Below are 25,875 nucleotides of genomic sequence, written 5' to 3' on the forward strand. Positions count from 1 at the left end.
GTGATGGTGGAGGAGGAGGAGGAAGAGGTCACTGTTGGCTTAGAGAAACATTGTTGTTTCTGCTAGTCACCAAAAGCCCATTGCCCTCAAAATCGCTTGGAAAAACAATGTATGGGCTTAGTTTCACATAAGGGAGGCCGTCCTGAGGACACGTGGTTTGTCTCTTCAGTTACAGAGATGAATCCCAATGTGGTGGTCATCTCTGTTCTGGCCATCCTCAGCACACTGCTCATTGGACTGCTGCTCATCACCCTCATCATCCTGAGGAGAAAGCACCTGCAGATGGCTCGGTGAGTTCCCTGGGCTCCACCTTTCACTCTCTGCCTGTCCAGCATTGTCACTTGCTCCGTGTATGTGGCCTCAGTAGACCTAGGTTGTGCAGCAAAAAGTTTGGCTGCCTTTTCAGGGCCATTTTCTATTTTGTATGTTTCTGTGTAGACTCTTCAGTTTTATTTATTTTATTTTATTTTATTTTATTTTATTTTATTTTATTTTATTTTATTTGCCTCCAGGGTTATCGTTGGGGTTCGGTGCCTGCACTATGAATCCACTGCTCCTGGAGGCTATTTTTCCCTTTTGTTGCCCTTGTTGTTTATTGTTGTTGTTGTTGTTGTTGTCATTGCTGTCATTGTTGTTGTATAGGTCAGAGAGAAATTGAGAGAGGAGGGGAATACCGGGGTGGGGGAGAAAGATAGGCACCTGCAGACATTCTTCACTGCTTGTGAAGCAACCCCCCTGCAAGTGAGGAGCTGGGAGCTCAAACCAGGATCCTTAAGCTGGTCCTTGGCACTTTGTGCCATGTGCGCTTAATCTGGTGTGCTACCACCCAACCCCTTTTAGTGTTATTTTTAACATCACACCCACTGCACACGTGAAGCCCCCCATGTGTTGGGTCCTTGGCACTGAGTGAAGTGGTAGAACAGTGCTTCCCCCCCTTTTTTTTTGAATGAAGAATGAAAGTAAACAGTGGTTACACACTGCAGTGGTTTACACAAAGCCAGGCCTCATACTGTTGATCTAGCTTTTGAAAACAGAGGTAACAGCTTTTGCTAACAAATTACATATGGAATAAGAAATAGATGGCAGTTAAAAATAACTCCAAGATTTGGGACCTCAGCAACTGTAAGGGTAGACTTTATATCAATTGAAACAAAATTTGAGAGTTGGAGGACCTTTGAGACTTTAATTTTGGAAATGTTATGTTGATCTGATGACTGAGGGTACACATGTGGAATAGGCAGTGGAAGATAAAGGACTGCTGTTATGGGGAGAATTCTAGATGGAAGATAGAAGTTTATAGCATATTAATGCTATTAAAGCTATAGACAAGATGAGATCCAGGACCTAAGTGCAGATTGGATAAAAGGGGCCCTAGATTAAATTCTAGGACAAACTAATGTTGAGATTTCATGAGGAAAAGCAAGTGAAAGCAAATATTGATCTTAAATTTGTAATCACCGGAACCTGTAAGCAACCCAGCTGTCCAACATCAGATGAGTGGCTAAAAAAATTGGGGTATATATACAGGGTGTAATACTATTCAGCTGTTAAAAATGATGAAGTTGTCTCCTTTGCATTCTCATAGTGTTGCACCAAAAGCAAGGAACTCTGGGGAATGGAGGGGCAAGGAGAAGGGGGCCTAGTACATATGAAATTGTATGCATATGTCAATGACTGCGCAGTAAAGCATTGATCCCCTCAATTAAAAAATAAAGAAAGAAAAAGACATCCAATGGAATAGAAGGAAAATGAATAGAGTATGGCTTTGGAAATCAGAAAGGACATCAAGAAAACATAATAGTTTCTACATTCATGTATCAATAAACACAATCATGCATTAAAAGATAGTATATAAGTGTACATGGCGCAAAGCGCAAGGACTGGCGTAAGGATCCCGGTTCGAGCCCCCGGCTCCCCACCTACAGGGGAGCTGCTTCACAGGTGGTGAAGCAGGTCTGTAGGTGTCTCTCTTTCTCTCCCCCTCTCTGTCTTCCCCTCCTCTCTCCATTTCTCTCTGTCCTTTCTAACAACGATGACATCAGTAACAACAACAATAACTACAACAACAATGAACAGCAAGGGCAACAAAAGGGAAAATAAATAAATATAAAAAAAGTAAAACAACTGTACTTGCTGGTAGAAACTTTCATTAAGTACTGAAGAGCTTTGTGGTGTATTGCATTGTTAACGAAAAAAAAACTTAGTTTCAGTTAAAGGTTGTGAAAGAGGGCCACACCACTCACACGGTAGCTGAAAGTGGAGGAGAAAGCTCACTGAAGTTGCAGGAGACAGAGCAGGATCTCCATGTAAAAGTCGCATTTTAGTGCCAGAGTTAGAAGCCAGTTTGGACTTCTGTTCAGAATTTAACTATCTCCTACATCTGTTCATTGAACTCTAAATTCTATTCTTGGACCCTAGATTAGTAATTTAATTAAATTGGAGGTTGGCTGGTAGCACACTGAGTTAAGTGCTTCACATGGTGTGAAGCACAAGGACTGGCATAAGGATCCCTATTCTCTCTCAGCTCCCAACCTGCAGGGGGTGTCGTTTTGCAAGCAGTGAAGCAGGTCTGCAGGTGTCTTATCTTTCTCTCCCCCATCTGTCTTCCCCTCTGTTGGGTAGTTGCCACCTCCCCCTGGCTTCTTCTTATCCATATGCCTATATAGGGATTTACTGATCCAAAGGTTTGGTCTATTTACATAAATCACTTTTACATAAAGCACTCCAGGGCATTGGTGGTTCAGTTATAGGATTCTCGCCTGTTCCGCCCCCTCCTTGTCACACTCTGATTTTCACCAGTCACTTTTCTCTCCACCCTCTCTATGTCACATCCTGTTTCCACCCTACTTGGCAAGTATATATAAAGACAGCATTGTGAGTTTTACTTTACCTTGAGTTTAGCTTAGCTCGTCTTAGATTGTGCTGTGTCCTGCATGAATAAAGAGATACTGCCTACAGCTCAACTATGAGTCCCTGGTCATCTGTTACCCGCCCTTGAAGCTAGCCCGGCGAAAACAACCTAACCCATCGAAAACAACATATGGCGCCTGAACAGGGACTGAAATAAGCCCTGAAACATGGACCGGCATCAACGTGGGACCCTACCCTCCCATCGTCCAGATAAGTAAACTTGGCTACCCATCCACCATGGGTTGCCTTTCTACTTACGAAGAGGTTTGCCAAAGCCTATACTGTTTCATTATGAGACAGTTTCTCTGTCTCTGGAACATTTTACTCTGGGCCACACTTCGGTTCCCTCACCGGGAACTTTGGTTTCTTATGACTGGGATCATAGAGCTTGGGAGATGCACGGAGATTTCTCCTTGGACTTTCTGGATTCCCTCTCTCATGTTTCCCGAGGAAAAGGACTACATTTCGCTCCAGGCCATAATTTCATTCTTTATGACCGTGATCGTAGACCTTGGGACATGCATGGGGATTTCCCCTGGGACTTTCTGGACTTCTTCTCGCATGTTTCCCATGGAGAAGGACTACTCTAATTTGAAGAACATTCTCGAGTACCCTGGCAGTTCCCAAGTATGGAGACACATGGTTAGTTCTACTCTCCTGATTGGATTCTTTCTTCGATGGGAAGACGCTTTTAAAAATGGGTGCGTGAAGCAATCCAGCAGGAACAGTCAGAAACACCATAAATGGAATTTCGAGGACCTTTTTGGACTAGGTCGCCCTCTGGGGATTCTTAATCCTACATGGTGAGATCTTGATAATCTGGTTCAAGTTGCGTTTCATAAGAGAATGATTTGAATGACTGAATTTTTGTTTGACATTGACTTAAAAAAAAATGCTGGATGCAGCCATGATTTTTAGAGACATACAGAAACAATCCAAAAAAATGTTTTTTCCTCCTTTGATTTCTTTTTTTACGTCTTGGCATAAATCTGAAATGTTAAATCCTCAAAACGGTATGAGTTATGGGTGGGGCAGATAGTGCAATGATTATGTTAATTATTCTCATGCCTGAGGCTTTTAACCGTGGTTCTTTTGTTTACCTTTCCACATTTTATTGAGTTTAAACTGTTTAAACAACCTTAAAATCATACTAGAAAGGACTTCCAATTATAATGGAGTTATCAATTATAGTAAACTTCTAATCTGCTACAAGTTTTGTTTGACAAGTAAGTGAATTTCAGCTGTCAAAGTCTTCACATGAAAAAGCATCTACTCAAATGGAATTCCTGGAAATCCATTTGGATCCTGTTCTCTGACATCGCCCCCGGAAACCAATGATGAGACCTGGCACGACCTGAAGAAACAGATTCACAGACTCCAAAGATCACTCTCTACAGAAAAGCAGAATTCTGGTGGCCGACATTCCCCATCGAGACAGACGTGCAGCATTTCATCCTCTGGCATTTTCTTCTGTGGTCAGCTACTTTGGACTGACACCTCCATCGGACTTACTGGTACATGCTGCTGTGTTTCTCAAAGACTAACTTCAGCCAATTGCCTTGAGACTTTATAGACCATGTCCCCTCGCCTGCAGGCTCTGTCCCAGAGGCAGAAAACTCCCCCTCCTTATTAGATTATGCCCACAGAGGCATGAAGAGCCCCAAGAGGCAAGAGATGCCCACAGAGGCAGGAAACGCCCTTTGAGGCAAGAGATGCCCCCAGAGGCATGAAGCGTTCCCAGAGGCAAGAAATGCCCTTTCGCCTGCTAGGCCTTGCCCTTTGAGGCAAGAAAAGCTCCCCTTGGCATCACACTGGTTATTATTGCTGCTCTCCTATTTTGTTTTCCATGTCTTATGCCAGTTCTTTTGAAAACGCCTGTACGATATACGTTTCTGTTCACCCCACAATGGCCATTAGTTAAAAAGAAAGGGGGAGATGTTGGGTAGTTGCCACCTCCCCCTGGCTTCTTCTTATCTATATGCCTATATAGGGATTTACTGATCCAAAGGTTTGGTCTATTTACATAAATCACTTTTACATAAAGCACTCCAGGGCATTGGTGGTTCAGTTATAGGATTCTCGCTTGTTCCGCCCCCTCCTTGTCACACTCTGATTTTCACCAGTCACTTTTCTCTCCACCCTCTCTATGTCACATCCTGTTTCCACCCTACTTGGCAAGTATATATAAAGACAGCATTGTGAGTTTTACTTTACCTTGAGTTTAGCTTAGCTCGTCTTAGATTGTGCTGCGTCCTGCATGAATAAAGAGATACTGCCTACAGCTCAACTATGAGTCCCTGGTCGTCTGTCACCTGCCCGTGAAGCTAGCCCGGCGAAAACAACCTAACCCATCGAAAACAACACCCTCCTCTCTCCATTTCTCTGTCCTATCCAACAACAATGGTGGCAGCAGCAACAATGGGAAAAAAATATGGCTACCAGGAGCAGTGGATTTGTGAAGCAGGCCCATAGCCCCACTGATAACCCAAGAGGAAAAAAAAAATCCTTAAATTGCAAATAAATCAAATACTGTACATTAGAAATTGACAAAAGGAGATAAGTATATTAATTATATGTAGTTTGTGACACAGTATGGCATAACCCTGTATTACTATGCTTTTAATTTTTATTTATAAAATGGAAATATTGACAAGACCATAGGATAAGAGTGATACAGTTCCACACGATTCCCACCACCAGAACTCCATATCCAAATCCTCACCCTTGATAACTTTCCCGTACGTTTTTTTAAAAAAGAATAAAACTATTCTTGGAACACTCTCAAAGGGACAGGCAGTTAACTGAAGTAATTAGCACAGTGTGTTAATAATAGTATCAACATCAATGTTCTGATGTTCAGTGAGCCCATTAGTCTCATATAAAGGACAAAGTGGCTGCATGAGCTAAGTTACCATGATGTTAGAAGAGCAAAAGGTAGTGAAAGCAGTTGATGATGTGTATATTCTCACCACTTCTGGAAACAAGCTTCCTAATTTGAGGTGTATGTGAGTTCATCAAAAGTATTATCTAACTATGGTATACTATATGCAAATAAGAAATAGCTGGAATTTACTAGCCTCGATTTTTTAGAAATTGACACTGTGGTGATAAGTCAGGAGAAAGCCTCTTCTCCCAGGATAAGAGAGTGTTCTGTCAAGCAGTAACTTCAATTTTACTACTCCTTTCTAACAGGGAATGTGGAGCTGGAACTTTTGTCAATTTTGCATCCTTAGAGAGGGATGGCAAACTTCCTTACAACTGGTAAGTGTTGTTTTTAGAACTCATTTCTAAGTTTCTAATTCTGTGTGTCCCAAACTTTTACTGTCAAAGGCTTTCTGCTTTCATACTTAACAAGAAAATAAGTGTCTTCAAAGGCAGGATCTTTCTGCTGGAGTATTAAGGACCTTGGTGGGAAGAGGTGTTCTTAGAATTAAGAGAGCATTTTTTGATGGACTTAGTTGACATTATATGTAACAATGATGCAGGAGACTTTGTAATCCTGGACACTGCCATCAGTATCCAACAGAATAGCTAATCAAGTAACTTACATGGGATGCCACCAGCATGGCTTCTAGCATCTCTTGTGGTTCTTTGGCAAGCAACCACACAAAGCACATTGAAATAAACACATTTCATATTAACCCTTGTTAAGTGATAGTATGTTCTGCTAATCTCCCCAAATGATTCATCTTAAATATATAAATATGTAAGACTGGAAAATTTACAGAATCAATAAAGAAGAGTGAGGACTGACTAAATATAGAAAGCCTACATCCCTGCAGGGGCTTCTGATGCCCATCTTCATAGAACATCTGACATATTCTAATATATATATATATATTCTAGTATTTTTAGTTTTTAATTTGGGGGGGGTAAATGTTTTATTTATTTATTCCCTTTTGTTGCCCTTGTTTTATTGTTGTAGCTATTATTGTTGTTCTCGTTGTTGGATAGGACAGAGAGAAATGGAGAAACGAGGGGAAGACAGGGAGAGAAAAACAGACACCTGCAGACCTGCTTCACCACTTGTGAAGTGACTCCCCTGCAGGTGGGGAGCCAGGGGCTCGAACTGGGATCCTTACACTGGTCCTTGCGCTTTGCACCACGTGTGCTTAACCCGCTGCGCTACCACCTGACTCCCCATCTAGTATTTTTAAATTGTAACTCGAATGCAGTTTTGTTATGAAAACACAATAAATTTAACTATGGAGAAAGAAACTCTCAACCCTCAATGGTAAATAAGCCAGACAATGTTAGTAATATTAGTAAACTTGGTCACTATATTAGCATTCTTTTCAATATGAGGGAACTGGTTATTTGTCACTCACCTGTACCATTAAAAAATACTGGGCACAGAGCAGTGGTGAGTGACCTGTTTGGGAACTGATTCAACTATTCATGTGACTCAGGAGTGCCTTGTCTAATGACATAACCAGTCACAGTTTGGTGAATCCATGGGAGACCTGAGGTAAGAATTCTTGGGGCCCTTTCTAAAAAAAAAAAAAAAAGAAAGAAAAGAAAAGAAAGTGCTCCTGCAACTCTTAGCAAAGATAGTTTTGTCAGCCTTAACATTTCTAGCTAAGAATAGGTATGGCAACTAAAGTGACCAGGTGACAGTGTGTCCCCCCCCCCCCCACGCGCGCCCATTCTCAGAATAATATAGAAGCAGCTATAGGATATTTTTGATCCATCAGTAATGAATGTTCAGTTTAACAGTTGAGTATCTGAAGATGGATTCAAACCAAGCATTTAAACTCAGAAGTCTGAAGCAGACTTAAAATGAAACTAAGTTTGAAACCGGTTCTGCTCAATTTAGTAAGATTGCAGCCTAGGCAATTGATTTACTTTTCTTGAATGAAAGATACCTGAGTGTATTTTCTAGAAATCATATTTTAATTTAAACTAAATCAATATAGAATATATCTGAAAATATCTGAGAACTCACTTAAAATTCTTTGGTGAATCAGCGTAGTATGATAACTACCTTTCATATTTCCTTACACAAACTGTAATTCAGATTTCAAGTGATAGTACGGAGATTTTTCAGTAGGCTGAAACAATTACACAGGTAATATCTAAGAATAAGGCTTGAGATGGCTAATAAGGAGCCTCGTTTCACTGAAGGAAAAAATGTAATTACCTAATAGCAGACTAATTCACACAAAACAAGTTGAAAGAAATATATCTGATTATAAGGATATGTGTGCATAAAACTGATTTGGTCAATAGTCTTACACCCGAGCCCTCATTGAATTCTACAGAATGGGATACTATTTCATTATAATTAAAGTTCTTGTCATTGTAACTGATCCCAGTAGGTAATTTACTGATATCTGTTCACGGTTTATATTACTAACTCTTGCCGCTGTTTCATCTCTACATCTGTTGTCTATTAATGCTCACAGGCGTAGGAGTATATTTGCTTTCTTAACCCTGCTACCCTCATGTCTTTGGACTGATTATCTATTGGCATTTTATATTAATCCTTGGTAAGTGATTTTTTAACTGTTTACCTAACACAAAGTCTTTAAAAAAATAAGCTTGGGGTGGAGTAAATAAAAAAATATTATCTTTAATTATTTTGTGTGTTTTGCAGCATCTAAAATTATTCATCACATACTGGCTTGAAGCAATTAATGGAACCAAAATGTTAATAATAATGTTTTCTCAATTAAATGTCTTCTTGTGATGTTCTTTGGCAAGCTTTCCTGCCACTTATTACTAGCCAGTTTCCCATTGAGTCAAACCATTGACCTCTCATCTTTGTAAGTTATACTTTACATTTTCCTTACATCTTTATCCACTGCAGAGTTCCAGATTTCAGAGGAAGCAGAAATGCAGTAGAGAGTACAAAGCAACTCTGTACTTGAGGCCTCCACCATTTTTATAATCATGATTCAGTGAATGTTGGACAACTGACCGTACTCAAGACTTCTTTGTAAAATTAACTTAGTTATCCCCACAACGTTATAGAAAATATTACCTGACCCACTTTAGAAATGTGGAAATAGGAGTTACCTTAACATCAGACCACTACATGGAAAATGCAGGTTCCAAACTAAGGCCTCTGAAATCTTGTATTTCCTCTGTAAACTGTAGAGTCCTTTAGGACCAGAAAAATTGCTTGCCTGGATAGTGCACACACTTGGTCACATGAGGGACCCATGTTAGAACCTGCTGCCCCTCAGTGCTCTGGTGTTTTTCCCTTTATCCCTCTGTTTCTATATGAAAATGTTGACCCTGAGTCTTGAAATTTTTTTTAAACTTAATTTCTTAGTTTTTAAGTCACTTTAGTTGTCAAATCTTGATGAATACCCTTTCTGTTTTTTGTGAAACTTGATAGTAACAACCTTGAATTCTGAAACTAAAGGGCTATTTCTTTCCTGAGCAACAAGGAAAAAAATAGTTTTTTCCTAGAGGAAAGACAAAGACTGTTAATATCTTTAATATCATCTCATGGTGTTCAGATATGAACTTAAAAGGCAGTTTAGAGAACTGTTGAGACAGTTGGTCAAAGGTTTTTCTGCTCTTCCCAGAACAGAATAAACACAGCTGGCAAAGTTTTAAGGTTTCAGATTACAATGAGAGGGAATAGAAGGAACTTGCAGAGCTAGAATTTTTCTTTTCTTTCAAAAGAGAAAATGGAAGGGAAACCTGTGAAGCACATTAGTCTCTGTTGCATAGGGGATAAAGTCAGAAGCAGGCTGCACATGATGATGCATTTACTCATACTCTCAGTTTGCTTTTATGTTACTTAACTTTTTAAATTTTTTATTATCTTTATTTGTTGGATAGAGACAGAAATCAAGAGGGTAGGGGAGACATAGAGGGAGAGAGACAGAGAGACACCTGCAGCCCTGTTTCACCACTTGCAAAGCTTTCCTCCTGCAGGTGGGGACCAGGAATTCGAACCTGGGTCCTTGTGCATTGTAACATATATTTTCTTATTAATTAATTTACTAGAGACAGAGAGGAACTGAGAGGGAAGGAGAAGGTAGAGAGGGAGAAAGATAAAAAGCACCTGCAGCCCTGCTTCACTCATGAAGTATTCCCCCTGCAGGTGGGTTGAGTGTGTTGGTTAATAAGTTCTCACTAGAAGCCCCCACCATCCTCAACTCAGTGGTTTCACTACTTAGCACCAGATAGTTTCCAGGTTCACATTGTTCATACAGTTCATGCCGACGTTCTCATTTTCTCAAAATTATTTGTTTGAAACTATTTAAGCAGGTGGGCTCATACTATTTGCATGTCTGTCTTAAGTTTCATGGATGAGCAGGTTTCTAAGTTTTAGCAAGCTCTTTAGAATTGCTTAGAGTACTGGGCAAGCAGCATGAACCCTCATGGGCAGGACTGGGGGGGGGGGGGTCCTGGAGTTGTTATTAGTCTCCAGGTGGGGAGAGAAGGCAAAGGAAGAGGGTCTGTGCTCTCACTCACTTTCAGTAAACCACATGCATTATCAGTCAGTGAAAATGTGACTTATGTTTTCAGCACAGGCTTGTGCTGTGCAACATATATTTGAAAAAGAAGCAAAGTTCATTGCCTTTGCTCCTTCCACTCTCCTGTTTGTTACTCTTCACTAAATAACTTAGGGATCTATTCCTTTGCTTACATTTCTTTGAGCAAACCCTTGAACTTCGTACCATATGTACTTTATTTTTTTTTCTTTTCTTTTTTGCCTCCAGGGTTATCACTAGGGCTTGATGCCTGCACTATAAATCCATGGCTCCTGGTAGCCATTTTTTCCCATTTTTATTGGCTAGGACAGAGATAAATTGAGAGGGGAGGGGGAGATAGAGAGGGAGAGAGACAGAGAGACACCTGCAAACCTGCTTCACTGCTTGTGAAGTAATCCCCCTTGCAGGTAGGGAGCTGGGGGCTCAAACTGGGATCCTTGAGTGAGTCCTTGCGCTTCGTATTATGTGTACTTAACCCAGTGCTCCACAGCCTGGCCCTTGCTTTCATTTCCTAAATATCCATATTTAACCCTCCTTCACGTGTTTATTCTCACAATTCACCTACACTATTAAAAACCACCACAAATAAGAAACCCCCACAGCCTGACCACTTCCTAACACACTTCTCTAAACAGTTTATTGGAACAATAGGTTCTTGTAGATTGTCAGACTCTTCCTATTGTCTTCCATGGTTGCTATGAAAATCAAGAGGCTCTTAGGTGGTGGTGGTAAAGCCATGTAGAGTATCCGAACCCAGTTGGCTTTGCTTTAAGACCATGCATTCTGCCTGTGTTCCTGACTCTTAATCTCAAATGTTTTCTGTTCATAGAAAAATCACTTCATGTGGACTGTCTCTAATCTTTTTTTTCCTCTATTTTTTCCATGCTCTATATTCAGATAGTCTTTATCACCTAACATTTGAAACACGAAGCAACATTTAGTTTAAAATGTCCAGCCTTACTCATAGTCACTGCATGTTCTGTTTGGAGAGTATGATAACTCTGGAGACATTCTTAATATTTGGGGACAGTTTCTTGGCTCATGAAACCTGATGATTTCTTAATTTTTCAGTATTTGGGAGATGGTTTCTTCAGCCCATGAAAGAATGATTAGTGCTTGAAAAATCTGAAGACATCTAGAGTTTGAGGTTTTTCTGTTTTTTTCCCTCTAACCATTATAAACCCCACTTCTGTGTCATTGTTTCATGGCCCCTCTGGAAAGACAGCTTTCCAAGACATTCATAACCACTCAAGAATTATGAAAAGCAGCTTTACTCTTTTTTTTCTTTTTGCCTCCAGGGTTATTGTTGGGGCTCTGGTGCCAGCACTACAAATCCATTGTTCCTGAAGGCCATCTCTTCCCATTTTCTTGCTCTTGTTGTTCTTACTATTGTTATCATTGATGTTGTTGCTGCTGGATAAGACAGAGAGAAATCAAAGAGAGGAGAGGAAGACGGGGAGAGACAGAGACACCTACAGACCTGCTTCACTGCTTGTGAAGCAACCCCCCTGCAGGTGGGGAGTCAGGGGCTCGAACCGGGATCCTTACACCGGTCCTTGCACTTTGTGCCATGTGCACTTAACCCTCTGCGCCCCCACAGCTTTACTTTTTAGTCACTAGTGTTGAACTTTGCTTAGTACAAATGAAAGGCAAAAAACCTGGAAGTATTTGGTACTGTTTATAAACCATATATCCAAAGGATGTCATTGATCAGAAAAACTTCTGTGGTGACAAGAAGATACCCTCACTGTGGCTCAGAGGGTCCACTGTGAAATACACACAGCTTACTCTCTCCATAATGTGCCAAAGTTCAGAGGATAGTCACATGTTCAAAACTGAATTTTCTCTGAGTTTCGTCTTAGAATTAGAACAGTGATTGAAAATGGAACAATCTGTTTAATGTTGCTATATAGTCTTTTTTTATATATTTATTTTTCTCTTTTTGTTGCCCTTGCTCTTTATTGTTGTTGTAGTTGTTGTTATTGATGTCATCGTTGTTAAGGACAGAGATAAATGGAGAGAGGAGGGGAAGACGGGGAGAGAAAGACACCCACAGACCTGCTTCACCATCTGTGAAGCAACTCTCCTACAGGTGGGGAGTCAGGGGCTCAAACTAGGATCCTAACTCCGGTCCTTGTGCTTTCCACCACGTGCGCTTAACCCATTGTACTACTGCCTGACTCCCTATATAGTCTTTTTAAAGGAAAATTTACTTTTTTAATTTTTAAAATATCTTTATTTATTGGATAAAGACAACCCAAAATCAAGAGGGCAGAGGGAGGTAGAGAAGCAGAGAGACAGAGACACCCTTAGCCCTCCTTCACCACTCACAAAGTTTTCCCCATAGAGGTGGGGACTGGGGCCTTGCACCCTGGTCCCTGTGCATTGTAATATGTGTGCTCAACCAGGTATGCCACCACCCAGCCCCACTCTACTGTCTTCTAATTCAGCCCTGCTGAACTTGAAGCCCTAGGATACAGAAACCATTGAAATCTTTAGGAATCCCACAAACCCTAAGTGGAATGGTGGAAGTTGTAAAGGAATCAGGGAGACCTCGGTTTGTACGTGTGTGGCAGTAGGTCATAGACAGCTTGATCCAGCTGTGTCTGATAAAGTCCATGCCATCCATGAAGGAGAGAGGAAAAGCAAGTCTCCTGCATGAGTCCCATTTCCACACAGCTGTTGCATAGTAGCCGCTTAATAATTCAGCAGTGAATTTATTCAGTGTCACCTCCCATATACATTTTCTTCATTTCCCTTAAAATATGTTTGGATAAAGAGTATTTTCCCCCCAATTCATTTCCAGTCATAAACTAATGTTGGCAGCCTCCTGGCTTTGCCAGAACTGTTGGCTATCTGTTTTAACAGCTGGCTTTTTAAAGCATCAAAGTAATTGGCTCCTACTACACAAAGCTTACATGGGATTCCTGAAGTTGAGTAAATTGCCATGACAAGAGCTTAGTAGAAAATTATCCAAGAGACATATAAAATTACCCAGTAGGTGTCTCTCTACCAACTGGATAATTTTATACTAAAACCAAAATGATCCAGCTCTGTCCATGATGAACAGGATTTTTCTCAGCATTGCTGCAGCAACTCATGAAACTTACGTCTTGCAGGTGACTGTGTACTTGAACCCAGGTCCTTCCAGATAGAAATATGTGTGCTTTACTGGGTGTGCCACCACCCAGCCCCTGCAACATTTTTCAGAAGGAGTGAGGGGGAGACCACGTAAAAACTAGAAACTCTCTTCCCTCTAAATCCCAAATCTGGAAGACAAGGAAGGATGGATGGGGGTGAGGTAGAGGGAAGGGGAGAAGTTACTGAAGAAATAAAAACTAGAAGCACCATTCACCTTGGCCTATGTCCCTACATTACTTTGCCAGCATTGTTTCTAACCAGCTTAAATCCCATTACATGAGCTGAATCCATAACTGATTCATTAACTCAGATCGCCAGGGTAGCACAACAAAGTTTTGTTTCAGTGCACATGTACTGATGACACACTAGGTGTTGCATCCACGGGCTCATTTCTGGGGGCAAATACAGACACAGACACACACACACACACACCCGAACATGGGAGACAGAGCACAGGGGAGTGGGACTTCATTCTAATGAAGCTTTCAATAAGTGGAGGGACTTGATACTCATGATTTTTATTATAAGTAAATCTTTTGCTTTTCCACATGAAAGCATGCCAGTCACAACTGGTTATTTACTGGAGATGCCTTGTTTTCTGCAAGTTTGAGTTTCTCCAGAGAAACCTTTGACCTGAAAGACCTTTGGAAGCAACTTCAGAATTGTCACTCACACTCAACTTCATATCCATGGTATCACATAAATGGTTATCTACAAAAACTAAGTGCTTTTGAGGTGCCGTCATTACCTAACTTAGACCAGTTCTCTTACTGGTTGGTTGAAATAAGTTATCCTGAATTTCCCCTTCATATGTAATTAACTGATGCATGCATTAGCATGTAACACATGTATTGGCTTACAGACTAGTTATGCATCAAGAACAGGCAGCTAAAATTCTTCTGGATGCTTAAAACTAGTTAAAACTGAGTGAGAACAGTGCCACAGCAGAATTATATAAACTCCATACCAACAATGATAGATAGCACACACATATATTCCTGGCAACAATGCCTATTTTAGTCTTTAAGAAAACAGTATGCACATTGTTCCCACTTTTTTTGTAGGGGGATTAATGGTTTACAGTAAATACAGTTGTTAGCACATAGGTAAAGTTTCAGTTTTCTGCAAAACACTCTCACCCCCAGGCAAGGTCCTCCTTCACTGTATTGCACCAGGATCTGAAAGTGCCCCCCCCCCCCCCAGCCATGTGTTTTGCTTTGGTGCAACACACCAAACCCAGCCCCAGTTCTATGTTGTATTTCCTCATTCTGTTCTTATTTCTCAACTTCTGTCTGTGAGTGAGGTCATCTTATATTCTTCCTTCTCTTTCTGGCTGATCTCACTTAGCATGATTCCTTCAAGCTCCACCCAAGATGAGGTGAAGGTGAATTCCCCCCGTTCTTCCCTCCTTGTCTATGGAACCTAGAGAGTACTCATGCCAGTATTGACTTCTGTATTTACACACTATTTTAGCCATGAGCACCTATCAGCAAGAAGTTTTATTTCCAGACCTGAATTTTTAGTAAATACGACATTTGAAGTGTAGGTCCTTAGACCAAAGAGTTTTAAAAATCAAGTGTGAAGACCTAACAAGATAGCTCCCAGGAAAGGCACCTGCTTTATCATGGGCACTGCCCAGGTTGTGGCACAGCCCCCACCACACTGGCTGGAGAGTCATTGCTGTGGCATCGTTCCCTCTCTCCCTCTTTCTCTGGCTATCCATGTTGGCCAGGAATGGGGTGAAGTCTCAGTAATGATGATGAAATTTTTAAAATGATCATTATCTTCTATTTTAAGGAAAATTAATTAAGCAAGTCTAAGGTGTACTTAATAAAAACTAAAGATACATGCATTATCTAATATAGTTATTTAAAACTCTTCAGTCTTAATCATTGTGTTAATTCTTATACCCAAGTAAATTAAAAAATTTTTTTTTCCTCAGGAGTAAAAATGGTTTAAAGAAGAGGAAGCTGACTAAGTAAGTTTTTCTTATGCAATTGAAATCTGTTTCTTTGAAAACAATCCTGATAAGACCATGGTGGTCTTATTACATATTTTCAAAACTTGCCTGTATTCAGAATAGGAGGCTTAAGAAAGTGGTGAGTGTATATTCTAATAGCCAAGCTAAGTCATGTGTGGGTAATCACACATCTGGATGTCAGTGATTGATAAGAAAAGTGTCCAAGAAGCCACATAGAAAAAAGGAACATTCTCACCACATGAAATCTGAGAAAGAATGGCTTGTTAGGAATTAAGCCAGTGTTGCAGAAGAGAATTTGCTGTTTGAAATCTAGGGGGCAGGGAGTGGGGGGCTAGTATTTACTGACATCAAAGTTGTACAGAGATATTTGAAATTCATACTTTGAAATTCTGTGCTAATTGCAGGAGGAAAAAAAACTTTAACTCTGATGTTATGAGAAATGCTGTCTTAGGAAATCCTTTCAATAAACAAAAAAGGATAATCACTCTGACCAGCATGTCATTCCACTTATCTCCTGAATTGCTAGAACCTAAGAATTATGGTTCTGATGGGTGAAAATTAACCACCAGTTGATTTCACAAATTTAGACTACCACCTTGAGGCCTCTTTCATTCTGCACAAATAAGAATGAAGCAGGGGGCTGGGCAGTGGCACAGCAGGTTAAACGCACATGGGGTGAAGCGCGAGGACCAGCATTAATATCCCCGGTCAGAGCCCCTGGCTCCCCACCTGCAGGGGAGCCGCTTCACAGGCAGTGAAGGAGGTCTTCAAGTGTCTGTCTTTCTCTCCCCCTCTCTGTCTTCCCCTCCTCTCTCCATTTCTCTCTGTCTTATCCAACGACAATGATAAACAAGGGCAACAGAAGGGAAAAACAGCCTCCAGGAGCAGTGGATTCATAGTGTAGGCAGTGAGCCCCAGCAATAAACTGGAGGCAAAAAAAAAAAAGCAGTTCTACATAGAGAGTTCATTCAAGATAATTTGCCTAGGATGGAATAGTGGCGAGTTAGTATAAAAAGGCAGATAGGGGTTTCAACCAATTCTGTGGCACACAAGCTAGAGGAAGGACATGGTGGAATAAAGAATATGAAAGGATATTTCTGCTTAGCCTTGAGTGACACACAGCATGGCTCACACATTGAGTCCTTTTTCCTAGAGCTGGCTTTTAATCAGTAGGCCTCCCCTTAGCAGAGATGGTGGAATGTGTAGTAGAGAGTGGTGGGCGTGCAGAGACCCAGTTACCTGGAGAGGAGAATGCAGCAGAGATGACAACTTAGGTGTCCCAGGTAACTGGCTGGGTGGCTGAGTGAAGTGAAGAGATAGAAGAGCGGTTGGAAGACTCGGTGTGGAGACTGGAAGGGAAAACTGTAGGACTTGGTCCTCGATAGGTAGAGGCAGGGAGACATAGGAGCAGGGCTGCACGAAAGCTGAGGCAGCCTCTGCCCACCAGCCTACACCTCACAGACCTCACAGAAGATAGGTTGTTTTTTTAATCATCCCTTTGTCTCTAAAAGCCTTTTTAAAAAGATTTTTTAAATTATCTTTATTTATTGGATAGAGACAAACAGAAATTGAGAGGAGGGGAGATAGAGAAGTAGAGAGACAGAGACACCTGTAGCCCTGCTTCACCACTCATGAAGCTTTCCCCCTGCAGGTGGGGACTAAGGGCTTGAACCTGGGTCCTTGTGCACTATGACCTGTGTGCTTAACCAGGTGTGTCACCACCTGGCGCCTAAGGGGATTCTCAACTGCGTGATTCAACTGTTCCCTATGAAATCTCTCTCTCTCTCTCTGTCTGTCTCTCTCTTCTCTCTTAGTTTCAGAGAGAAAGAGATAGAAAGGGCAAGTCAGGGACCAGGTAGTGTCACACTTGCTTGAGCACACATGTTACCATGTACAAAGACCCAGATTCAAGCTCCCAGTCACCACCTGCAGGAGGGAACTTCATGAGCCAGAAAACAGTGTTGTATCTCTCTCTCTCTCTCTCTCTCTCTCTCTCTCTCTCTCTCTCTCCTTCTCCCTCTGCCTCACCCCTTCTCTCTCCATAGTTTATCTTGGTCTCTGTAAGATACAGGAAAAAATAATAATAAAGGCCACTGGGAGCAGTAGAGAGAACTTCTAGATACTTGTGCCCCAGTGGTAACACTGGTGAGAAAAAGAAAGAAGGGGAAAAAGGCAAAAGAGATAGGGCCAGAGCAAGGAGACATCACAACACCATTCCACCATGCATGGTGCTCCCCTTGGTACTGGTGTTCCCAGGTGGTGCCAGGGGCTCAGACTTGGGTTCTCAGAGATGGCAAAGCAAAGCATACGCTCTCCTAATTCTTGCTTTTTAAAAAAGCATACTTATTTTCTTTGATTTTTTCCTTCCTTACTCAGGACTTCCTCTTTTGTTACAGCAGTGAGAGTTAGAATTGCTAGGTCCCTGGGCTGGAGAGACAGTTCATTGGGTAGAGTGCCTGCATTGCCATGCACGTGAGCCAGGTGTGAGCTCTGACAGATACAAAGGTAGTTGTCAAAGCAGGGCATCCTGAGAGGCCAGGGAGTGAGCTGGCAGAGACAACTCTGAAAGAGATGAATCTCTGCAGAGAAGAATATCCTCCTTCATGTAGAGTAGGTGCACGCACGCGCAGACGCACAAGCACATTCAACACAGACTCCTGTCACAGATGCAGGATCATAAGCACCTCATTGTACCTCTGAACCATTCCCAGACCTGGACAGGCAGCAAAGCCTCTCTGCACAGCTGGTTCAGTGGGGCACTGGGACTTCTCTGGACAATTCCTTGGCCCCCTGGTCCTCCCTCTGTGGGAGAACTCTTAGCTGAAATTGCCCTTCTGTACAACTTCTTATCCTCGTACAACTGTCAGAACAGCACAGTCTTCAATGGACTGTGTGTCCACATTGGTTTAACCATCGTGCTTTATAGATGAGAGCTCTGAATAATCTGACAAAGTAACTTGAATTCTCCAAGTTTCCACAGCAAAGTAAAATCCCTAATTCAGACGGGTTTCCACATGATATTTTACTTCCTCATAAACTGGAGTTTTCTAGAAATAACATATATGTACACTTATGTGAGAGTGTATTTGTTTTATTTAATTTTTATTATCTTTATTTATTGGATAGAGATAGCCAAAAATTGAGAGGAAGGAGGGGCAGGAGAGAAAAAGAGAGAGAGAGAGAGAGACCTGCAGCATTGCTTCACCACTTGTGAAGGTGAAGAATGGGGACTTGAACCCTAGTCCTTACATATGGTAACATGTGCATTCAACCAGGTGCACCACTACCTGGCCTCTTGTAAGTATGCATTTGAATGATATTTTGTTATGACCCAAATGAAAATCTAGAGCTTTCTCCTGTCTCAAAGAAGATTGTATATATATGTATATATGTATACATATATATATATATATATATTCTTTATGTTGACAATATATTAGGAACTGATCACTTGTAGCAAAGAGGGAAAATAAGTGAGATCAAGAAGTTAACTTTCCCACTGAGAAGGGAAAATTCTATTTTCTCCCCCCAAATTGTTAGTGTTTGAGAAGTATGTTGTAAAGTAATATTAACACCAACAAATACAGTCTTTAAAACACATATTTCTTTACATTTGACAAAGCCCGGTTCAACTGGATGACTTTGATGCCTACATCAAGGATATGGCCAAAGATTCTGACTATAAATTTTCCCTTCAGTTTGAGGTAAGTGGAGAAAGTGTGTTTTACCTGCTTATGGTGTGTGTGTGTGTGTGTGTGTGTGAGATGGGCAGGTAGGCAGGCACCTGGTTCTGATGGGGAGGCCAGTCCTTGGTGAGTGAATCTGTGGGGTGGTACCAACAGAAGGAAGCAGCAGATGCAGGTTGGTATGTGTAACCTTGGCTCTGGGAGAAGCCAGTAATGAAAGTCAAAGGAGTGGAGAGTGTGGGGGAAAGCAGGCCGAGGATTGAGAGCTGAAATAAAGGTGACTTTCAGGGGGTTTGCTGGGAGTTTCACTTGAGCCACTGAAAGGGTGGATGAGGAACAGGAGGGACCTCATTGCCTCCTGGACACCTAGGAGCCTGGGGTAGGATTCTTCTGGCTATAGATCTCCTGGAATCTTAGTAACATTTCATCAGATTTTGTTTCTCTTTCTTGGAGAAGTTGAAGTTACATGCAGATTTTTTTTTTTTTAGAAGGAAATGGCCACAGCTCCTTTCTCAGAAGCCCACATTTCTTCCAGTCTAAGGCAGAATGTCAGGGTACATGAAGTGAGGAAAGCTGGGGTCCTGGGAGTATGCATCTAGAGCTGGCCCTCTCGGGTCAGGCCCATCTGAATGACCAGCTTCAGCTCTCTGCAGTCAGGCGAGACGGTTCATGATGGAGGGAGAATGACTTTCAAAAATTCTGTGGTGTGGTGTGTTCTGAGGCCTCTCAGATACTCTTTCCTGTGAAATGCTGGGTTGAAGAATGCAGATACTTCTTCCTGATTCATCTCTTCCTTTCACCAACCTAGGGCAACTTTGGTTTATAAGGTTTGAACGAAGTACTTATGTCTTACTGTGAGAGGAGCTCACAGTCCATGGTCACAGCTGGGAATATCCTAGGCTGCACTCACTTGGGAACCAGTCTTCCTTGACTGGCAGGGTAGGGTGACCCAGCCTCTCTTCAGAGAGTGGGGCCATCCCTGCCATTACTGTTCCACAGGGAGGGCAAGGTCTTGGAGAGGCCCACAAGAGGGCTTATGATATAATTCTTGTTTTGGAAGTGCCCAGTGATGGTGAAGAGAGGGGTCTATTAGAGGTCTAGGACCATCATATGTATGTAGAAATCCAGCGACTCCCTGACTAGAGCCCCAGGTGATGGGGTGACCCAGTAGTGACCAAAAAGGCCATCCTTAAAGTGTGCCTTTCTCTTGAGAGCAGGAGAAGATGAGAAGAACCTGAAACAAATACAAGCCTGCTAACTGCCAACAGTGAGAAGCTCCACACTGTGCCTGCTCTAGTTAGTTACACACTGAGGGCAGCTGCATATGAAACTATAGCTGTTGTTCAGTGGAAAAATGCATGGCTGGTTTTGATACCTGGCACCAAGAGGAAGAGGAAGGGAAAGGGGGGGTTGTGAAAAATTAGGCATGCTGTCCCAAATGCAGTACCCCAAAGACCAGAAAAGTGGCTTCAGTTAGAGATCTATGGTAACAAGACATTTTGGAAAAATAAATCCATGAGAAGAAATGACTTTTTATAAGAAAATGCAAGTGAAAACTCAGAAAAAAAATATTTTCACCATTCCGACAGTGGTGATGAACACAGGATGTTCATCACACACTTTGAACCTCATCCTCTTAATTCCACCCAGATCAGATTTCCTTGGCAAAACTAGGCTTTTATGGAAAGATTGGGAGAAATTACCAGTTTCTGCATCAAACCCCCAGTTTTTTAAAATTTTTTTTAAAATTTATTTTATTTATTTAAGAAAGGATTAATGAACAAAAACATAAGGTAGGAGGGGTACAACTCCACACAGTTCCCACCACCCAATCTCCATAACCCACCCCTCCCATGAGAGCTTTCCCATTCTCTAGCCCTCTGGGAGCATGGACCCAGGGTCGTTGAGGGTTGCAGAAGGTAGAAGGTCTGGCTTCTGTAATTGCTTCCCCGCTGAACATGGGCGTTGACTGGTCGGTCCATACTCCCAGTCTGCCTCTCTCTTTCCCTAGTAAGGTGTGTCTCTAGGGAAGCTAAGCTCCAGGACACATTGGTGGGGTCTTCAATCCAGGGAAGCCTGGCCAGCATCCTGGTGGCATCTGGAACCTGGTGATTGAAAAGAGAGTTAACATACGAAGCCAAACAATTTGTTGAGCAATCATGGATCCCAAGCTTGGAATAGTGGAGAGGAAGTGTTAGGGAGGTACTCACTGCAAACTCTAGTGTACTTCTGCTTTCAGGTATATATTTTGCAGTAGTTTATGAATACGTGTGCACATAAGCTCTCTCTCACAGAAACTGGTGTATATCTAGGTTATGGGACTTTGTTAGAAAGTGAACTACCTGAGATGAAATTAGAGTTCAAACCCCCAGTTTAACTGTTACTCTGCTGCTGAATTCCATCATTGTTAAAATAAAATAAATCACTTTCTGAAAAAAAAGAAATGAACAGTGAGCAGCAGAACCTCAAATTAGGTTTGACCAAAGAAAAGGAAATTCTTCAAAGGATACTAAGTCAGCTAGTCAAAGGAAAGGATCACTTCCCTGCAATGATACACACACACACACACACACACACACACACACACACACACACACACACACACACACACACCCTTTAGTATTCTGGTTTCTGTTTCCCTCTCTGTCCTGGCATCTCTTATTATCTCTGCAAACTAGGCTCTCCCATACTGGAAAACAGGAACACTGACAATTCCCTGAGTAATCCCTCTATAGATTCCATGGTTTCCAAGGGAAACTGACTGCCTTCTTTGTCATTTGTAAAATGATGGGGAGGGAGGGTGACTGACTGGCTCGCCTGGGCCCTAGTGTCCACTCAAACAGCTCTTACTAGAACCACACAACTGAACAAGAGGAGAACAGTGTTCCCAAAGAGAGGAAGGAGCCCAGGGAAAGCGAGCAAGGAGTGATGATCAAAGAAGGGATTTGCAAAGGAAGGAAAAGTGATTAAACTAGGAACTCAGAAAGTCAGATCCTCACTAGCCTTTCACCACAATTCATATTGGGTAAAAATTACAGTGCGTGGCCAGATGGAGTTTGGGGATGTGTGGGTGTGGTTTTGCAGGAAGAGGCAGGGATGTTAAACATTTTGCAGTATAAGGAACAGTTGCAGCAAAGACTTGGCCCAAGGCAATAATGTCCCACTAAAAAAAACTGGAGTCTCCATTGGAGAAGCAGTTACAGAAGCCAGAACTCATAACCTTCTGCACCCCAAAAGAATGTTGGTCCATACTCCAGAGGATAAAGAATAGGAAAGTTTCTAATAGAGGAGCTTGGACACTGAACTCTGGTGGTAGGAATTGTGTGGAATTAACCTCCTGTTACTTTACAGTCTTATAAATCATTATTTAATCACTACTTTAAAAAAGAGAAAGAAAAACTAGAGTTAATGGGTGACAAGCTGGACAGTGAACAGGTATTGGTCAGGGTCCTCCAGAGAAGCCAAAATAAACCAGCAGGACAGAAGACAGACAGGCAAACATATGGGAAAGCCAGTAGGATCTCTCTCTCTCTCTCTCTCTCTCCCTCTCTCTCCCCCTCTCCCCTCTCTCCCTCTCTCTCTCTCTCTCTCTCTCTCTCTCCCTCTCCCTCTCCCTCTCTCTCCCTCTCCCTCTCTCCCTCTCTCCTTCTCTCTCCCTCTCCCTCTCTCCCCCTCTCCCCCTCTCCCCCTCTCCCTCTCTCCCTCTCTCCTTCTCTCTCCCTCTCCCTCTCTCCCCCTCTCCCCCTCTCCCCCTCTCCCCCTCTCCCCCTCTCCCCCTCTCCCCTTCTCCCCCTCTCCCTCTCCCTCTCTCTCCCTCTCTCACTCTTTCCCTTTCTCCCTCTCTCCCTCTCCCTCCTTCCCTCCACATACACATACACACACACATCTCTATAAGCATATGTATATGTTAGTAGGTTAGAGGTGAGTGAAATGGGGAGATTTATATGGGAAATCTGACTAACAGTTGTGGACAAGTCTCAAGTCTGGGACCGGCTAGGGACACAGGGAAGAGTCCTTGATGCCACCCAGAGGCAGCCTAGAAACAGAATTCTGTCCTCTTGAGGACATCAGTCTTTCCTTTTTTTTTTTCTTCTAGGGTTATCACTGGGGCTTGGTGCCTGCACCATGAATCCACTGCTCCGGGAGGCCATTTTTCCCCTTTGGTTGCCCTTGTTTCCTTGTTTATCGTTGTTGTTGTTGTTATTGCTGCTGCTGTTGTTAGGACAGAGAGAAGTCAAGACAGGATGGGAAGATGGGGGGGGGAGAGAAAGATAGACACCTGCAGACCTGCTTCACTGCTTGTGAAGCGACCCCCCCCCACAAGTGGGAAACTGGGGGCTTGAACCGGGATCCTTGTGCTTCATGCCATGTGTGCTTAACTCACTGCGCTACCACTGGGCCCCCTTAGTCTTTTCTCCTAAGATCCTCAGATGACTGAGTCCCAACTCCCACCCCATCCCCATTTATGGAAAGCAATATGACTGACTCAAACTCCAGCATCTGGAATGATGACCTAGCAGCTTGGTGCTATATCCTAACAAAACTGACACAAACATTTACTGTCACTCCATGATTTTTAGGACATCTTTAGAATCTTTATTTCTTAGGAAACACTTTCCTCCATGCATTTTTGTTCTTAGAAGATAAGTGACCTTCTAAGTGCCAAATCCTATATACATGTCTATATACATGCTCTATTGAGCAAATATATTATTCTTCAGAAATCTCTTTTAAACCACAGGCTAACTGTGTGTGGCTCAAGCAGTGACCCACCAGCCTGACTCACTTCCCCTTTCACCACCTCCCAGATGTGCCAACCCCCCACTCCACCCAGCTGGCTTCCTCACATTCAGTGTCAGCACCATGCCACCCATATTTGATTTCAGGGGGCATGTCAGACTTTTCACATGGTAGTATTCACATTTTCCCATAAGTGATCCAAGATTATGCAAACAAAATGTTTCCTACTCTAAAGAGAACCCAAGTGTGCATTAAAATGGCAGATTTAAATGGTCTGGCTAAATCCAATAGTTCAACAGTTATTTTTTCTGTTTATATTAATACTTGTACTCACTTGGATACAAGCATTGAAAGATCACTCTCATCTTGAGAAATGGCATCATTTATAAGCATTATGCAAATTGAAACCAATGTCTGGATTTGCATATATTACCAAGACAGAAGTCAGCCATGAAGCTATACGGGTAGCTAATTTGCATTGACTGAATAAACTCATTTTTTTTTTCACTCTGCATCTGATTTTGGATCTGCTGGAAAGATTGATTATCCTTGTGATGAAAATACACATCTTTCCTTGAGGATGTTTGGGACTCGGGAATTAAATTCAATTCCTCATTCATTATGCCTTGTATAAGAAAAGATTTTGATGAACTAGACTTCACAACTTGGAACTTGAGAGCCCTTGAGAGACATTCCTTATCTGCCTTACTCTTCCATTAATTTCCGTGCTTTGCATTTGATGGGGATGCTGGTGAAAGTCTGCACCTTTTTTTTTAATTTATTTTTTATTTAAGGATAAATTAACAAAACCATAGGGTAGAAGGGGTACAACTCCATGCAATTCCCACCACCCAATCTCCATATCCCATCCCCTCCCCTGATAGGTTTCCCATTCTCTACCCCTCTGGGAGCATGGACCCAGGGTCATGGGTTGCAGAAGGTGGAAGGTCTGTACCATCTTTATTTTTGTTCAGCAATGGGACTGCAAGACTCAAAAGTACAGTCATCACACAGTTTCAGAGAGGACTCCTCTGACCCCTAGTGGTAGCTCTCACTTGCAGCAGCGTGGACTTGTCTCTCAGTCCACTCATCAAAAGATAATCTTGACTCCATCCAGCAGTTCTTGTAGCAGGGATCTTACTTCAGTGCAGACGTGAGTCATCTACTCCACTCCCATTCCTCAGTGCCTAGGTTTGTGCACTGCCCAAATGTCTGTGCTGGGAAAGTGTCCAGTGATAGGGAGTGCTGGTCCTTGACTGCATCCAGGAGTCTAGGGGCCTGCAGACTCCTGTTACTTCCCTAAAGCTATGTTCTACTTAAGCAACCTTTCATCACCGCCCCAAGAGTCCCCTCACTGCTGCTCCCCTTCTTCCTTCCGCCTACCTGCTAGGGGTTAAATAGTGCTGAACAGAAGACAAGTTGAAGCCCTGACGACTTAGTAAGTCTCCACATGCCACCCCTCCCCCTATTTGGCCACAGGTCACTGCAGGTAATGAGTGAAGATGGGATTGTACTAAGGTAGGTGGGCCCTCAGTGCAATATGGCACAAAGTGATAGGTATTCTTGTGAAAAGAGCTATGAGGACACAGACAAACAGGGAGAAAGTCCTGGAATGAGAAATGCAGAGAGTGGAGTCGTGCAAAGGAAGCAGTACAAGATTGCCAGCATACCATCAGAAGCTAGGGAGAAGAGAGAGGAGGGATTCCCCTCTAGGTCATGCGGCCCTAGATTCTGCACTGTTAGTCTTCAGACCTGTGAGACCATATTTTTCTGTTCCCAGAAGTCACCCAGTGTGTCCTACCATGTTAGGGCAGCCCCAGGGAACTAATACAGAACCTTGCTGAAAACTGTTCTACCTTCCACTGTGTTTCACTAAAAAATAATCTGGCATTGCCCAGTTCCAACCTCAGCTTTCATTTAGTTAGAATCTGTTTTCTAGGTGCCTCTAGTTAACTGTTTTCCA

The 25,875-nt window shown here is 42.4% G+C and overlaps 1 protein-coding gene across 2 annotated transcripts in view; it reads left to right on the forward strand.

Annotated features, from left to right (window-relative positions):
* The window catches only part of PTPRO (protein tyrosine phosphatase receptor type O), a 284,837-nt gene that overhangs the window by 236,140 nt on the left and 22,822 nt on the right, over nucleotides 1-25,875 (forward strand). The window contains exons 15-19 of one of the 2 annotated variants that reach the window (XM_060194429.1): nucleotides 170-290; nucleotides 6,103-6,171; nucleotides 8,316-8,399; nucleotides 15,448-15,483; nucleotides 19,109-19,190. In XM_060194429.1, the coding sequence (XP_060050412.1) occupies nucleotides 170-290; nucleotides 6,103-6,171; nucleotides 8,316-8,399; nucleotides 15,448-15,483; nucleotides 19,109-19,190 (392 nt within the window). The remainder of the gene's footprint in view (nucleotides 1-169; nucleotides 291-6,102; nucleotides 6,172-8,315; nucleotides 8,400-15,447; nucleotides 15,484-19,108; nucleotides 19,191-25,875) is intronic. The other variant, XM_060194430.1, reaches the window with a different exon arrangement.

The sequence above is a fragment of the Erinaceus europaeus genome, chromosome 7 (assembly GCF_950295315.1).
Source record: "Erinaceus europaeus chromosome 7, mEriEur2.1, whole genome shotgun sequence".
Lineage (NCBI taxonomy): Eukaryota > Metazoa > Chordata > Mammalia > Eulipotyphla > Erinaceidae > Erinaceus > Erinaceus europaeus.